Genomic DNA, 16,311 nt, shown 5'->3' on the forward strand with positions numbered 1-16,311 from the left:
TTTGTTGCGACCTGCCCACTGCACTTTGGAGCAGGGCGCCTGGACTGTGGGCTTGTTTGTTACGTTGAGCACATTGGACTAGGACTGGAGGCTGGCCAAGGCTTTTGGGGAGATGCTTTAATTGTTGTAGAGCTTGAATATAAAGGCCATTGGAACAAACAGCCTTTGCAGCTCTCTGAATGGGCGCTTTGTTCTGATGACAAAGTTCAGAGATTGTGGGAGAATCTTTTTTTTTTTTCTCCTTTCCTGGACATATCAACATTTCTCTGTGCATGAAAAGGAAAGCATTCACGCCCTGTGGAATGAAATGGAGATTTATTTGATCAGCAAATAGTTCTTATAGTTTACGCTCTCTGAAATAGTGTACTTTTTAGTATCATCCTCAGTGATTTTATTCTTGCTGCGCTGGCTGCCAAACTGAGAGAGTTTTGGACTCTTTGTAGGTGGCTGGACGAGCCAGATTAATGGAGACAGCTCTAAAGCAGGATTGGCTGAGGGAGGCAGCAACATCACAGCTGATTTACCTCCTGTAAACAACACTCAGTGCCAGGTACGTTTACTTCCAGCCTATTTAACACAGGATCTTTGTTTGGCTGTTTGTGGTTTTACAATTATGAGAACTGGGTGATCCCTGTATTTTAGGTCTTGTGAATTCTGTGAAAGGAAACCTGAGAAATTTGAGTATTTTCTGTTATGCTCAGGCCAATTCACCAGAGAGCATCAAAGAAAACCAGGGCCCATCCTCCGCTGACATTCAGAACTGTTTCACGTCGACCTCCAGCTCTGTTTATCCTTGCACTAGCACAGTTAACCCCACCATAGTCCTGCTGCAACACAACAGAGGTGAGCACGCCGGTCTGGGAGTTGGGGATGACGGGAATCAGGAAGAGTTACCAAAAGCTTATTATGACCATGACATGCCTGTGTGGCATTTTATCAGCCAAGCTTGATGGTGCTCTTAGGTCTCAGCTGTCTGTGATCCATTAGCCTTGTCTTGCTCTGTGTCACACACCACTGTGCTTTTTCACTTTTGCATCATTGCTTACTGTTGTCACATTTCACTGTACTGTCCTTGTCTGTCTTTCTCTCAAAACAGAGCAGCAAAAGCATCTTTCTCATTTTGAAGGTATGCATCTTGGTGATGTCTAACATATTTTTGTAATGTATGTTTTATTTCTTAGACTTAGCCAGCAACAATCCCAAGTTTTATTACAGAGCAATATTTTCTGTTCTTCGACTGAAGCATCTGTCACCCTCCTACTGCCAGGACACAGCAGGCTAAATTTGTCCGCCACAAGCCTGATGAAGTGAATGAGTTATGTTTGATGCGTCAAAGTGTTGAAAATATTGGTGATGTTCATTTGTTGAACAAAAATGTACCAGACTTTATAAAAACATCTTGGCTACAAGTTATTTTCCGTATATTTTCCTGCAATTTCATGTCTGTTGCCTGCATAGCATCAGTACAACATAAAGGTGACCATGATTGAGATTTTTACGCTGTCTTCTACTTACTTGATACCTTACACATCTTATTCTTCGGGGCAAAGTGTCACATTCTACAAAGTTTACTGCTGGGTCAGCAGTTTGTTTCATCAAATGCCTTTACTGCCATAAAGTGAGAAAACAAGAAGGGGAAATTACAAAAGAATATAATTGCAATGTTCTTAGGATGCATTTACAAACCCCAGAAACCCAAGTCCTATCATTGATTTTAATGTGGGTAGTGCTTTTCGGCTGATGTGGTGGGGGACCAGGGTATGCCGGAAAAAAGCATTGGCCTGCAGTGAAAAGTTGAAAGAAATTATTGGAGAAATGCAATGTCACACTGTCATGTAACCTACTGGCGATCAGACAAAACACGATGGAGTAAGATTTAACTGACACTCCCACACTGCCGCACAACGCCTGATTTATTATGAATACTTACCTAATCCCAACCCTTACCATGACCATTGTAGGAATCCACTTTGGTGGCACTTAGTAAGCATTCATATCATAGAAATAAAAAAAGAAAATTATATATATTTATATATTTTGCACCAAATAAATGTTTCCAATATTTGTCAGGTGTATCATGCCTTGGCAAGTCTTGCTACATTTACTTCTCCCCGAGTGTTGACATTAGTTATATTATAATCATTTCACTCACTCTTTGTTACTGTGTGGTACAAAACGAAAAACTGTGATGTAAAATGGAACAGTTGGTGAATTATAGGTATAAAATCTTGATGTGATCATCAGCGGTGCAGAAAATATTTGGTGCACAGCATGAAGCATAAGACATACGCTACGCATAAATTCTACATGTGGAGGAAACACATACTAAGCAACTCAAGTCCTACATACTGTACAGTACACCAACACTGATTTCTGTTGTTTCTTATAATGCCGTCTACCATTTACTGCAATATCTATATATTTTGTCATGTATTTCAATGCAATACTTTAATTTTATTTTACTAGACAGTTTCTAGTGAAATGTGATGTGAACTTTGAGTTTTGTCTGGCTTACAGGGTTTTTCATTTATTTTGTTACAGACCCAACCCCAGAAAGGGACAAAAGCCCTGATCCAGGGAGAGAATCGGTCAGTCCAGTCCCTGATATGGACTGGAAGAGGCTGCGGCTATCACTGTACTCCCCTGTGCTCAGTCCTCTCAACAAGCCCATTGTGCCTGTACGGGTGAGCAACAAAACCTTCTGTTAAATGAATACAAATCTACTCACTCCAGATGTTTAATGAGTGTTTTGTTCATATAAGACATGGGTCTTTGTTGTTGCAGTAAATAGCATTTATATAAAGCCCATTACTTTTCTTTATTGTAACATAGTATGTTGTTGTATTATTATTAATTGTATTATTATTTTCATTAGCAGTAAACCATTCTCACAAGAGATATTTTGACTTTTCATAGCAGGTGTATAACAGTTGTGACTAATGACAGTAACAATGGAATGCAGCCACCGTTAATGTTACACTTGAACATCACCAGGGCTGGTGCTGGAAAACATAATGTTGATATATTTGTCTGTCGTCCTCACCTATTCATTTAACATCTTACAATTTCAGAACACTGACAAGTCCAAAGACTGGTACAAGACAATGTTCAAACAGATACACAGAATACCTGGTAAGAGAAAAATCCTCATTTCCTGTGCTTTCCAGGTCTGGTCAGTTTTTCCTATCATGTTTCTCTGTTGGTGTCCAAGCCCTGTGTGTTTCTATATGTGTTTTGTATGTTGTGTCACGCTGTGCTCTGTCTCTCCATCACTGTGCTCAGAGCCTATTGAGGAAAACCCTTACCGCCCCACGTACATTTTCCCCGAGACCTATGACATTCAGATGAAATCAAAAGGTATCCGATGGTAGTGACTTTGTTGGCTTTACTGACCTGCAGCCATCCTGGGCCCTTTCAAATACTTCAGCTGTGTTTAACCTGTCATACTTGGCCCTGTGACAAGTACAAAACCACATACCTCTAAGATGCTCAAAGTATTTGAAAGGCTTTTACCTTATCTTTTCCGACGTCAGATCCATACCATAGAGCCGCTATTTCTGTTAGTTTAAAATGCACTGCAGGTTTCGTGCAGATTTCCTGATCTAACTTGGTTTTGCTGCCCATGGTACATTTTCAAGATCAGTAAGCGTTATGGATTTAATAGGCCTTTTTTTTCTTTCTTTTTACAGAAGATATGTACATATGTATGTACATGATAAAATAAATCCTGGCTGAATTCCACTTAGCTACTTCAGTTTCAGGGCCCTGTATTGTGCATGCTGGCTCGCTGACACACTGTCATGACTCACTGGGACACTTTAATAGAACATAGCCGTCCTTAATGTTAATAGTGACACCTGTGCTTTGCCTTCCATGGCCAGTCAAAACGTTGACTGTGACAAATGCCTATGGTCGGAGTGGTACAAAAAAAAATTAAACAATCTGTGAATTAAATAAAAGGCTAGCCCCCCTATAGCACATACAATTACACACACACTCTTTCATTAATTGACTGGCTGTAGATATGTAATACTTTTGATGTTTTAAAGAAAAGCATATTAAAGCAGGGAAGTCCAACAACTTTACAAATGAAGGTCAGTTTATGCGTCCTGAGTAGTAACACTGGTGATGTCATTGTGGTTATGTTAGATAGGGCTTAGAGACTTCACATTTTTTAAAGAACTCTTCAATACAAACTGGGGGCATGGCATTTAAAAAAAGAGTTCCATTATGGCAAATTTAGTAGCTAGTGTTTTTGGAACTGATACTAGGGAGAAAAAGTCTGAATATCTCAGTTTCTTCTTCGTTTTGACTATTATTTAGAAATCTGTCACTTGCAAGTCTTCCAACTTTATGGAATTGCCACTAAGTTGCAATTGACTAGTTGACTAATTTGTCAATACACTTTCCCTTCTGAAAACGGACTGGGCCTTTAAAATCTTAATTTAAACCTGGTGAGCTGGTTGATACATTGATATTGACGTGTTGACAAGAATGATGCACGAACCCTTGTAGTTTCATTCTTCTTTTACTTAACAAATTGTAACAATTACTCATGACTTTTAACCTTTTGCTGTTAACCTACCAATAAGCTTCAGACAGTTGATTTATTTTTGTTATATATTTCATTATTCATAAATGTCATCATCATCATACACATGGCATGATCAGTGTTATGATGCAGTGCACTATTGTAGCCACTAGATGCTGCTGCAGTCCTGCACCGAGGCTATGGACTGTACTGTCATGTAGAGTCTCTCAGTACTTTGCTGCATGTCATTCTCTCTCTCTCTCTCTCTCTCTCTCTCTCTCTCTCTCTCTCCCCTTTCATGTCTTCATCAGTCCTGTCTAAATAAAGGCCTGAAAAATGCCCAAAAAATAATCTTAAAAAAACAGTCCCTGACCTTCAGACTGTGTACTGCTCCTAACACGCGTCCTTGATCAATGTTTTGTAGATGGTTAAGGTTAAGTTTAGATTTCTTTAGATTTCTGTCAGCCATAGCAAAGAAGACATGATTTTTGTATTTGTATTTTTGTCTTTAGTTACACCATGTAAAGTATATAGACAATAGACAATTCTGATAGTGGAAGTCATGGCCTTTTTGCTTTACAGTGCATTACTTATTCAGAGCCTTGATGCTCATCGACGCTTGCATCCCTTTTTAGCTCAGTAATGCTTCCTGTAAAGTGCTTTGATTTGACATACTTTGATAGTGTTGGGTGAACCTGTAAGGAGTGTTTTAAATGCCTTCTGAATTATTTAGTTTTGGGCTATTTTCATTACTTTTCAAGAACAGAGCATAGGTAGATACATGTTGTAATAAAAGATGTTTGGTGTGCCGCTTTTTCAGATGATGGACCCACTCCCTTTGGTTATTTGGAAGATGGTGAGTTTTGGAATTGGGCTTTCATGGAATTACAAAACTGTTAATCATTTATTTTCAGTATTTATTGCAATTCCTCTAAGATGCACCCGACATGCAGCATACTTGATTTAAACTTAAACATTGGTAACATTTCAGTTGGTGCATTAATGCAGTTGAGTATCAGGCTGTTGATGTTTGTCGATGTGCCTGTTTTCAGTGAGAGCAGTGCCACGCTCAAAAAGTGACGCTGAGGTCGATTCAAGAGGCCGGTCAATGCCTGTGCCAACGCGGTCCTCTTCTCTCAAACCCTCTGCCAAAAGGTCAGTGTCCTCCATCTGCTCCAACCCTCCTGATAACATTCACTTTGATATTTAACACAAAAGCACAGCACTGTTCATGTTTGTTAAAATGATAAATGCCAAGATATAAAAAATGATATAACTCACCATAAATATAATTCTGATTAGGGAAATCCTAGTTCTGTCTGTTTCTCAAACAAATGGTTTTGTGATAGAAAACCATGGCTGCAATAAATGTCCTTAAATGTGTCTCACAGTATGACGTTAAAGTCACTTCCAGAAAAGGATTAGTCTTTATTTACATACAGTGCTAGTAAACTTAACCAAACATAATTGTTCACAGAAGGGCAAAAAAAAAATCAATTATCCTGACTTTGATCATTTTAAAAATCTGCAAATATAATATTTTGACCCTAGTGGCTTCCACTAGTGTCTCCCAGTTTGTACTGGTGGGACTGTGTGTGTGTGTGTGTGTGTGTGTGTGTGTGTGTGGGTGTGTGTGTGTGTGTTGTGTGTGTGTGTGTGTGTGTGTGTGTGTGTGTGTGTGTGTGTGTGTGTGTGTGTGTGTGTGTGTGTGTGTGTGTGGGTGTGTTTATTATCAACCCTACACACAAAGGGGTGCACTGAGACAAGATGATCTGCTCTCAGATAAATGAGTGATAGAGTGATGAAGGAGGACAGGTGATGGAGTATAATTTGTTGCCCACTAGAGCTGCAGATGACAGGTCGGGGACTGGGGGCAATGTAGGAAGGGCAGCTTTGCTAAACACGTCTTTGTCCATTTTTGAAAACAACACTTGATGTTGTTGATGCTCAGTAAGAATTTGTTCTGTGTGTGTTTTCTGTGGTGGGAGAGTAGCTGTAAGATTGGTATGAAATTCTACCAGGAAACGCTGCACTCTGTTTTTTGTCACAGGGTCCAATCTTGTTTACCTTATCGAATTACTGAGTGAATTGGATTTTCTGTCATATTATCATTAGAAGCAGAGAGGCAGGAGAGAGAGCAGGGATAATGAGGGCGGACGTCATTTTTGAATTAAGAAAAAAAAATCCTAGCCTATGCTGGTTGCCATGGAGACTACTTGATAAGGATTGGCTCCTTTTTATCCCACACCCCACCCCTCCATGACACCCGCCTCTTCACAGGAGCGAGTGGGAGCCCCCGGATAAAAAGGTAGACACCAGGAAGTACCGCGCCGAGCCCAAGAGCATCTTTGAGTATGAGCCGGGGAAGTCGTCGGTGCTGAAGCTGGATAGAACGGTATGCTAGCCGTCTGCCTGTGTGTGTCTCTCTTTCTCTCTCTCCTTCTCTCTGTGTGCATGTCGTGTAAGCTGTCCCCCACTCCACCCACCATGCACACCCCTACCCACCACCTCTGTATCTAACCTCCCGGGTGGCAGCTTCACTAACAGCTTGGCTGGCGACGTATGTGTAGCCTGAATTACCATGTGCACCACATTCCTAAAGGGTGTCCTGTTGCGGTGACAGATGATCCTGCTTGGCAGCGGGGGTGTATCACTTTCAAGGATAGACATTGTCTTCCTGTCTTCGATTTAAGGTTATTGGGCCGAATCAGCTCGGTGTGAGAGGATCCCAGCACAGACACAATACATGGATCCTGTGTGGGTTTTCTAAAGAGGAAGTGTAATGTTCTCTACCCTACCCTCTCTAGCTGTAGCAGTTTGTGCTGAATCAAATGGTGCGGAATTATTTAGTGTCCTTGAGGGCTGTCTTTTGAGGATGAGCTTTTTTTCTTTCTTTTTCTCTTTTTTTTACATTTAATAGATAATGAGCAGTAGCTCAAATTTGAACCAAAATGAGAACACATACATTTTGCATTTAGATTTCTCAGGTCTTTTATAATTCCCTTTTACGTAATAGAGGACATGGAGGTGATCAGTATTGAGAATAAGTAGTTAGTTGATTATATAATTTTTGTTTGTCTGATGCTCGGTTACATCAAGCTAGTAGATGTCCTTAGCCAAGATCTGGCTCCGATCCCAGAGGCCACAAATATATATATTATATATATATATATATATATATATATATATATATATATATATATATTACATCTTCAAAAGATTGCATGTTCTGTTGGACGTTGTTGGGATGTGTCTGCTGATTAGATAGAATAAAATGAAAAGTAGTTCCCATTGAATAACATCACTTTTTGGGTAATGGACTTGGTAATGTTTTATTTTTAATATGCAATACCCATATGCCCATACTAATCAATGTTCTTATGGGCACATGGGTTTTGCATTAAAATGGTTGGTTTTGGTGGCTAAACTCTTGTCGATATACTGGCCAAGCCAATAGCAAACCAATTGCTTTCAAAAGTTCAGTCGGGGCTAAGAGGCTTTAGCAGTCTTATCAAATGACTATCTACCAAAGGTTGAGTCTTTTTTGGTACAGAATTCCTTCTTTGTATTTAATTGGACAGTGTTTGCTTGCAGAGCTATAGTGGAAGGATAGTAACAGTATGTATAGGACAAACAATTACAGTGACCTGTAACTTTTTCAATGTGAATATGTGTATGTGGGTGTTGTATTAAAGGAACAGTTTGACATGTTTGGGAATACGCTTATCTGCTTTCTTGTTAAAAGTCTAATGAGTAGATTGATACCACTCTAATATTTGACCATTAAATATACAGTAGAAATAGGACGAAACACCTCTGAAGCTCAATAACTGACACGTTTAATATCGTTTTTATCACAAAAAACTAAATTGTGAAAATGACAGGTATGACTTTTGTGCCAGAATATTACTTGGCCGGAGTCTCAGTTGGTTGCCTGGCAACCTCACAGTGACAAGAAGACACCAAGTGTGTCAGACACAGTTGTGAGGTGTCGGTAGGTGGACTTTGTTACTACTGGAGCTGTTTCCAGTCTTAATGCTAAGCTGAACTAGTTGGCTGTTGGCTGTATTTATCAAACAAATACAACAATACAATCAATCTTCTCATCTTACTCTCTGCAAAAAAGCAAATAACTGATTATCCAGAGTATCAAACTTTGCCTTTGAGATAGACTTGAATGAATGTAAACTTATCCTTTAATCTACTAGTCGTAAAGAAATCTGTGGGTTCCTTCTTCAATGCCAACACTTATAGTATCGCTGATCATTTTTAGTGTTGGGTACAAACAAGGGCTCAAACAAAAATATCTGACTCATTATTTTGGTGTGCATATTCTGTCCTGTCTGAACTGTCTTCTCTTTGTCTTTCTCCTCCTCTTCTTGTTGTCATGCCCCCTAGACTCAGGAGGTAAAGCCAGAGGATGTAGATTTAGAGAATGAGCCTTGGTATAAATTCTTTTCAGAGATGGAGTTTGACAAAGCGGTAAGTGGTCGCTGTCTTTAAAGTGACAGTAACTTGTACTTAACTGCATGTGATAACATCAATGTTCAAATAATGCCTAAACAAACTGTGTCTGTCTATAAGGACTACTCCCACTTTCACTTTCAGTACTGTACTGAATATTTTTTTATTGATCTTGCACATAAAAGGTGATGTGACAGCATGTGTAAGAGGAAAATATGTTTTCTCTTAAATTAAATATACTACCATGTGTCCCATCAAGTGACCAACTACTGATCATCTTTTATGGCTTATATGTTTTTTTTTTATCATAAACTCTGTTTATTGTACTTTGTTCAGAGCACTTTATACAGCTACTTTAATGCTTCATTGTCACCTTATACAATTTTTAAAAGGATTTTGTCCCCAATAGTGTCTAAAATAGTCAACCAAGATCTATTTTTACCCTCTTCAAAAGTGTCTTTCAGCAATTTATTTGTATTTGTGATGCTGAGTAAGCACAATCAGCTCAGTCAACAGAAAACTGTCTGACCACTTACAATAACTGTGGCTTTTACCCTGTGCATTTTAGATCATTCATATTTAATACGGCTGATTATTGATTAGAGTTTAGCAAAGGTGGCCATGACAAAAGATCAATTCAATTTTCACAGGGCTTATCAGCATCCTATTTCCTTTACAACAGGATCTTGCGATCTCTTACTAACCGTAGCAGCATCCCTGTTCTTCCATGTCGTTAACTTCCATGAGCAACACACTGTTTTGGTTATTTTTGATGTGCACCTTGCCAGTTACAATACGTATCATAAGCCGACAACCCAGATGGTTTCTTTACACAAAATGTTCATGTGAAATGTGATCCTGCGATTCTCGCGTGCTCTTGTGATATCGCGAGAATCCAGCTGTCGTGCAATGTAACTGTTCTGGATGATTCATCCAGAAGTCACTCCTCACTTGGAGAGGCTGCAGTCCTTACGAGCATTAGGCTCCAGGGTAATCCCAGGCCTTTCATATAATATTTGCTGCCCGTCTGCTATCTGGTACATTTACTAAAATACCCACACAGGTGCAGGCATGTTGAAGCAGTATACAGTGTCAGGACAATTCCATGCCTTGGGCCTTAGTTGGCACAAGACAAGCGTGGCATTGGCCGCCCACAAACAGATGTTGGTTCTCCTCGCTCTCTGTCAGTCAGAGCCACACCGCCACACCCTGGATCCCATGAGGTGGCACCACTGACTACAACATGAGGTCATGTCCTAGCATCGGCCAGACGCAGGGGCAGGGTCTCCCATTCCCGGTTAGTGAATATTTGGAGGAGGTTTAGTGGTGGAGGCAGCCGACTCTGTCTCATGGCAGCCTGGATGTTTGCCAGATGATCTCGGTTTGATGACTGGCTCCTGTTTAATGTCAATGTCACTTCTAAAGCTGCACCTGGTATGCGTAGTATTTGACCTTAAGGCCCAGCCAGACACTCTGGCTCATTGGAGTTTGATTGACATATCAGTACTCACTTGGTATTACCGGATGAGAGATATGGTTTTTGGAAGTCTGCAAAAGCCACAGTACTCAGGTGTTAAATAAAGAGTTAGACATGTATGGCTCTGATCCAGTTAGGCCTTGTTCTTATTAGTAACCTTCAAAGTGCTTTGGATAACCACTTCTACTAATCAAGTAGTATTATAAGAAAGGGAAACTTCTTGACAGTATTAAAAGTCCATTTAATTTCTCTGATCCACATCTTTAGAACAGTCTTCTTGTGGTTCCACACTGCTAATTAGCCAGTTGTCAACTAAATACCCCTAAAGAACAGGCTTAGTCTAAGTAATACTTTAGATAATCCTACAAGACTGCACTATTTTCTCTTCTTCTTTATCCCGTCCTGTTAAATCATCATTACTCAGCCACTTCTAGTCACCTAACATTTACTGTGTAAGAGTGACAGCTCTGTATAATCACAGTAATGGTCCTCCTGATTGATATTAACACGTTCTGGGTTCAAGAGGAGTCTGAAAACACACCCAGTGACAGTTACAGTCAAACATAGGCCCATTGATATACATGGCTAGCTGGAACTGGAATTCCACACATAACTATGGTCAGGAAGAGCATTTTGGCCCCCTGCAACCGTCAGAGTGACTCCATCTGTTGAGCATATGCTGACGAGAGGGCTGCTGCCACACTGTCTCAGCGCTGAGTTACATACAGCCACCCGCCACACACACACACGCCACCACCTGACATCTTCTAAAGGAGGCGACTCGGTAAGCCTGCTAGCTCATTGTGCTTTCATATTTAACCTCTGTTACACACTTAGCCTTTACCTTTAAGTATTTAGCGCGGATGAGGTGCTCATGGCTATAACAGGCCCTTCACACTGGGGGAGCTGTTTGTTTTCATGAGTACACATCAACACAAATAAGGTGCTGGAAAGAATGAGATTCATGTTACCATGACCTATTCATGATTGCTATTTTGAATATGAAAGCGGCTCTGAGTAGCCAGGGACACCTGTTAGGAAACATGCACATGAAATTCTGCAGAAACGTTGTCATCGGTGTTCCACTGACTCACCAAAGTCCTTCATCTATGTCCATATACAGCTTTGGACATTTCACGCTCTAACGGCTCTAAGCGAGTGGTTTTATCCTCTGTGTTTCTTTATCTGATAAGTTAAACTGATTTCATAAGCTGGATAAAAAGTGTCAAGGAGTAATGTGATGTTAAGTGATATCAGTGTAGGATTATTTTCAAACTGAACAGTTATGTCCTTTTGTATGAAGCAAAGTTCACATAAACTAAAACTAATCAGGCATCTTGTAAATAACCAGATTAAAATTCCATTCCTTTACTCCAGATAAGCCTTCAATGCCTGTTTCCTGTTTACTTTCCATTGATGCTGTGTGTAACAGCCCAATTACCCAGGGGTGCAAGGGGACAGTATCTGTTCCCCCTGATATCAGATTTGAGGGGGGATACAAGACGTAGCGGAGGAAAGAAGAGCTGCAGATTATTCAATGACACTGGCGTGTTTCCGAGTCTACATGGAACATTTGGCTTTATAAATAGATCCGACTACAGACCTGCCAGCCTGATGTTCCGGTCTTATAAAGATAGGCATTTATTCTGAAAGGTTATAAATGATCATCCTACCCTGGCAACTAAGTGTAAAGGTATGTTGTGGCAAATGAGCTGTCGAGAATGCTCCTTGTCTGGTCATCGGTGTGTGGAAGCGGAGAATTGGCCGCGCTGTGGGGAAGTGGACGTGGTATTAACAGCATGGCCAGGCTGGCTGGGATGGGGATTGTGCAATCATATTTGCAAACAACACTTGCGCTCTTATTCATAGTGCCCGTGTCGCGTCTGTTATTTTTACCTGCTGTGACGTCCGAAAAGAGGAAAGCAACAGAAACAGTGGGCTAAAATTAGTTGGCTCAAAACCATTCAAAGTGCTAGTGGGTGCTACCACACATATAACGACCCCAGTGTTTTGGAGATAATATCTGCTTGTATATACACATTACATTTACACTTGTAGTCCTTTAAAAAAAATTCACTCATGTGATTGCAGTTTATTTATTTCTGCCTTTATATGTGCTCTTTATCTTTATAACATGGTTATAATGATCTGTTTGTACAATCAATATGTGTTACTGTATTCTTTACTTTGTCTCTAAGCATTTGTTTCTCTATTTGGATCTTTAAGTGTGTGTGTGTGTGTGTGTGTGTGTGTGTGTGTGTGTGTGTGTGTGTGTGTGTGTGTGTGTGTGTGTGTGTGTGTGTGTGTGTGGGTGTGTGTGTGTGTGTGTGTGTGTGTGTGTAATTAGCCTGATTCCACCACCAGCTGGTTAATTGTCCCCCGGTCTGGTCCAGTGGTAATGAGAGTGACTCAATACCAGACAAAAGAGACAGCTTCACTGGGAGACAGCAGCCCATTGGCTGAGCCTGTGACAGCCCCCTCCCCGCATGGGCGCCCCCCTGACCGATGCACGCCCACTCCCCCCTCCATTCTCCACACTGCCGCTTGTTTTCTCCAACTTGCATGCAGGCCAAAACACACGCTTACTCCTCCATGCCAAGCCCAGTCCAGAGACGCTAAGAACCCCGGGTGCTCGAGACAAAAACCCAGAGCAGCGAGTGAACGACAGAGACAAAAAGAAGAGAAAATCTGACCACAGCTAATGCTCTTGCCTCTGTTCTAGCTGGAGGAGACCTTCCTGTGGAACTATCAATGACTTCTTTGTTTGGTTTGTTGCAGAGTGCCCCCTCTTTCAGCCCCCTGGAAACAGCCTCCGACCTGCAGCAGTAGTAAGTCCATCCCCTCCTTCTTATTCCAATACTTGTGCTTTAAATCTTGCTTCCTCCTTCCAGCATGTTGATGATTATTTAAGGCATGTTACGGGGATACATTTCAATGAGAGGTTTCCCACCCTGTAGAGCTCGCCCACCCTCAGCGGAGGGACCCCTGCTTCCTGAGGAGATCCTGTTAATAAGGCAAAAAGCTACCAGAGCAGTGTGTCCTCTGTGTGTATTTAATGGTGTTTTTCAGGGGGGTTGGGGGTTGAAGTGTAAAGACATGGCTGCTATGTGGTGATTTATTTAAAGACAGCAACCTGGATGTCACTGGGATAGAGGGAACTCGCCCAGCTGCTGCATAACTTAAAAACCGTTATCTTCTTCTGAATGGGTGAGTGGACATTATGACCGGCAACTGGATTATTAAAGAGGATGCTAGCTGTTACTTATAAGAGGCTTACCAAGCCTTTTATCGTTTTTGTTTTTACCCGATGAGATTGACATTTTCTATTTCTGTTTGTGTAATAAAATGTAAGGAATTTAGGACCGAGCCATGGGGACTATCTTGCACTACAGCCCAGGGAAAATAAACTTCCTCCCACCGTTTCTGCTGAGAACTTTCCATCTGCTGCAATCATTAGGTCATCATGGCCAAGTATCTGAAAAGACATTTCCAATCCAACTTTTCAATACATTGATGGGTTGTTAATTTTGAAAGGAAGAGGCCCCTAACAAAAGGAGTGGTGGAAGTTCACTCACCCAAACTTTTCAAAGGAAACCTCAAGTCATAAACTGACTTCCCTCAAAGGCACACATGTTCAGGGCAGGATGTTGTTTTCGCCGGGGTCTGTTTGAAATCAGACACATTTTGCAGAGCATTCTTGTAAATATATCATTTGATTGTAAAATGCAAAACCTATGTGCCACTGTTGTAGTGTCTTTAGATGAATAAATGAACCTTTAAGTAAATGTGTGTCTTTTCAGGCCTCGATTAGACACACACACTGTGTGTGCACGATAGTTCTTAGAAGATTGATATAAATAATCCCAAATTTTAAGAGCTGTCATCACGATGCAGTAGTACATTCTACATAATTGGCACTGAAATGAGCCCCTTATCATTCCAGGGAAATATATGAACATGATAGTTTACCTACATACTGACTGTTGATTTAACCAGAATCGTTCCAGAAGATTGTTGTAAATCTTGCATGGCTCCTGTCCTGCACATTTCCTGTACACCATTTCTGTGAATTATTGGAAGAAACCTAGAACCAATGTGATTTTAATGGCTCGCCGCAGTCAGCAGTGCACACAGCTATGAAAGAGCTTATTGTCTTGAGGTAGTGAACAAGGAAAGTAATGTATCCATACATTTGTACAAGCTTGTAAAACTCTTACAAGACTTGGCAACTCTGCAGATATGAACACATTTGGGAAAATACATTCCTATTTTTCCTAACACTAGTGAAAAGTGTTTATTTTACCTAAATGATACTGGAGTCAGTTTAATGACCGTGTTTGTCAGCACAAATAGAGGTGCAGTGTGAATAACACATGAGCGGCATTTGAAAGGGAGTAAACCTGACAGTTGTACAGGTGCATGGCAGGGGCTGATTCCCCATGTGGGAATGTTCAGAGAATATTTATAGAAATCTGTCCTGCTGGCCTCTCTGGAATGCCAAGATATGTGTGGTAACACATGCCTTCTCTCAACATCAGCCTCCAAATTCTGCAAGTTGTTTCCCACATGTCTGCGAAGACAGGATTTACCTCAAGATATACTAAATAAGAACCATATGACTGCTCATCACACAATTTGTGTGCCTCTGGTTATCATAAAAAGCATGTAACACAACTCCTCTGAATGAATTTGACTGTGTTTAATTAGCTGTCCGCGTTCCTCTCATCACTGTCTAGCTCCTCGAGCAAGTCTGGACACAGCGAGGTGGAGAAGGACGGAGGATCATCCACGAGCGAGCCAGGGGCTCCAGAATGCGACCGCCATGTTTACAAGAGTGTCCTGGAGGGCGGCGACATTCCCTTACAAGGTCTGCGGGCCCTAAACAAGCGCCAGGCAAGCTCCTCCTCCTCTAAAGGTAGGGTAACAGCCACTTCATATGTGTCCAGTAAAATGGCAAGTGTGTGTGTATGTTTATGGATGTGGGGCCTAGACAGGACAGCAGGCCATTAAAGGCCTTTCCTGCTGAGACACAACCAATGACTTACAGACATGATGTTGGACCGTTCAAAGTTTCAGACAGGGATACATGTGTTTCCGTTTACCTTTCTGTTGGTATCCACACATTTTCTTCGCTCCCAGACCTCACAGCATTGGCCAATCACCTCGCAGCATTCATCCCCCCAGCAGCTTTTGATTTATTATTGATGCCATGGATGTTTTTGTCAAAGGCTGGCCATCTGCTTTGGAAAACTCATGGTGGGAGTGAGGCTGTCTTGCTAAGTCGATGGAAGCTAACCTTGGAGAGTTTCCCCTTTCTCGCTCCAGTTGTGTTGCTAGGCAGGCTTAGGGCAAGACTCCAGAGCGTTCCAGCGCCAGGGAGTGGAGGGCCAGAGAGGGGATGGATGAGGAGGGACGAGCGAGATAAACAGACAGGGGTGAGATAATCAGGAGGGACACAGAGGGTGGGTAGGCGCAAGGAAGTCAGCTGTCAGTGTGAGGTCAGGGGCTGGAATGCCTGTGCACATGGCCAGGGAGAGAAACGCTAGGGGAGGAGAAGAGCTGTAAGAAAAAGAAAGGAAGGGACAGTATGACCCAGCATGTCATTACATTACATCTGGGATGACACACAACAGATGGCTTTAGAAACTGTCCACTCAGAGTTAAAGTTTGGTATGTTTCCACAATAATAAATAACTAATATATGGACGTATTAGGATAGTTGTTTTGGCTGTTACACAGTTGAATTGTGGGCCCATGTAGTAAATGGATTTGGCACTCCAGTCAACTGACTAGCATGCACTTTCATAGTGCACGGAACCAAACACATCATCATGTGCTG

General features: G+C 41.4%; 1 protein-coding gene across 16 annotated transcripts in view; it reads left to right on the forward strand.

The window, feature by feature from the left end:
* Positions 1-16,311, forward strand: part of sorbs1 (sorbin and SH3 domain containing 1) — a 48,247-nt gene that overhangs the window by 15,168 nt on the left and 16,768 nt on the right. For 9 of the 16 annotated variants that reach the window (XM_032509902.1, XM_032509899.1, XM_032509913.1 and 6 more), the window contains exons 5-16: positions 444-550; positions 702-843; positions 1,097-1,126; positions 2,542-2,684; positions 3,072-3,132; positions 3,283-3,357; positions 5,352-5,387; positions 5,584-5,686; positions 6,812-6,926; positions 8,930-9,013; positions 13,251-13,300; positions 15,209-15,387. In XM_032509902.1, coding sequence (XP_032365793.1) covers positions 444-550; positions 702-843; positions 1,097-1,126; positions 2,542-2,684; positions 3,072-3,132; positions 3,283-3,357; positions 5,352-5,387; positions 5,584-5,686; positions 6,812-6,926; positions 8,930-9,013; positions 13,251-13,300; positions 15,209-15,387 — 1,125 coding nt within the window. The remainder of the gene's footprint in view (positions 1-443; positions 551-701; positions 844-1,096; positions 1,127-2,541; positions 2,685-3,071; positions 3,133-3,282; positions 3,358-5,351; positions 5,388-5,583; positions 5,687-6,811; positions 6,927-8,929; positions 9,014-13,250; positions 13,301-15,208; positions 15,388-16,311) is intronic. The other 7 variants (XM_032509906.1, XM_032509911.1, XM_032509909.1 and 4 more) reach the window with 7 other exon arrangements.

Source organism: Etheostoma spectabile, unplaced genomic scaffold (assembly GCF_008692095.1).
Source record: "Etheostoma spectabile isolate EspeVRDwgs_2016 unplaced genomic scaffold, UIUC_Espe_1.0 scaffold00019044, whole genome shotgun sequence".
In the NCBI taxonomy this organism is placed as follows: domain Eukaryota; kingdom Metazoa; phylum Chordata; class Actinopteri; order Perciformes; family Percidae; genus Etheostoma; species Etheostoma spectabile.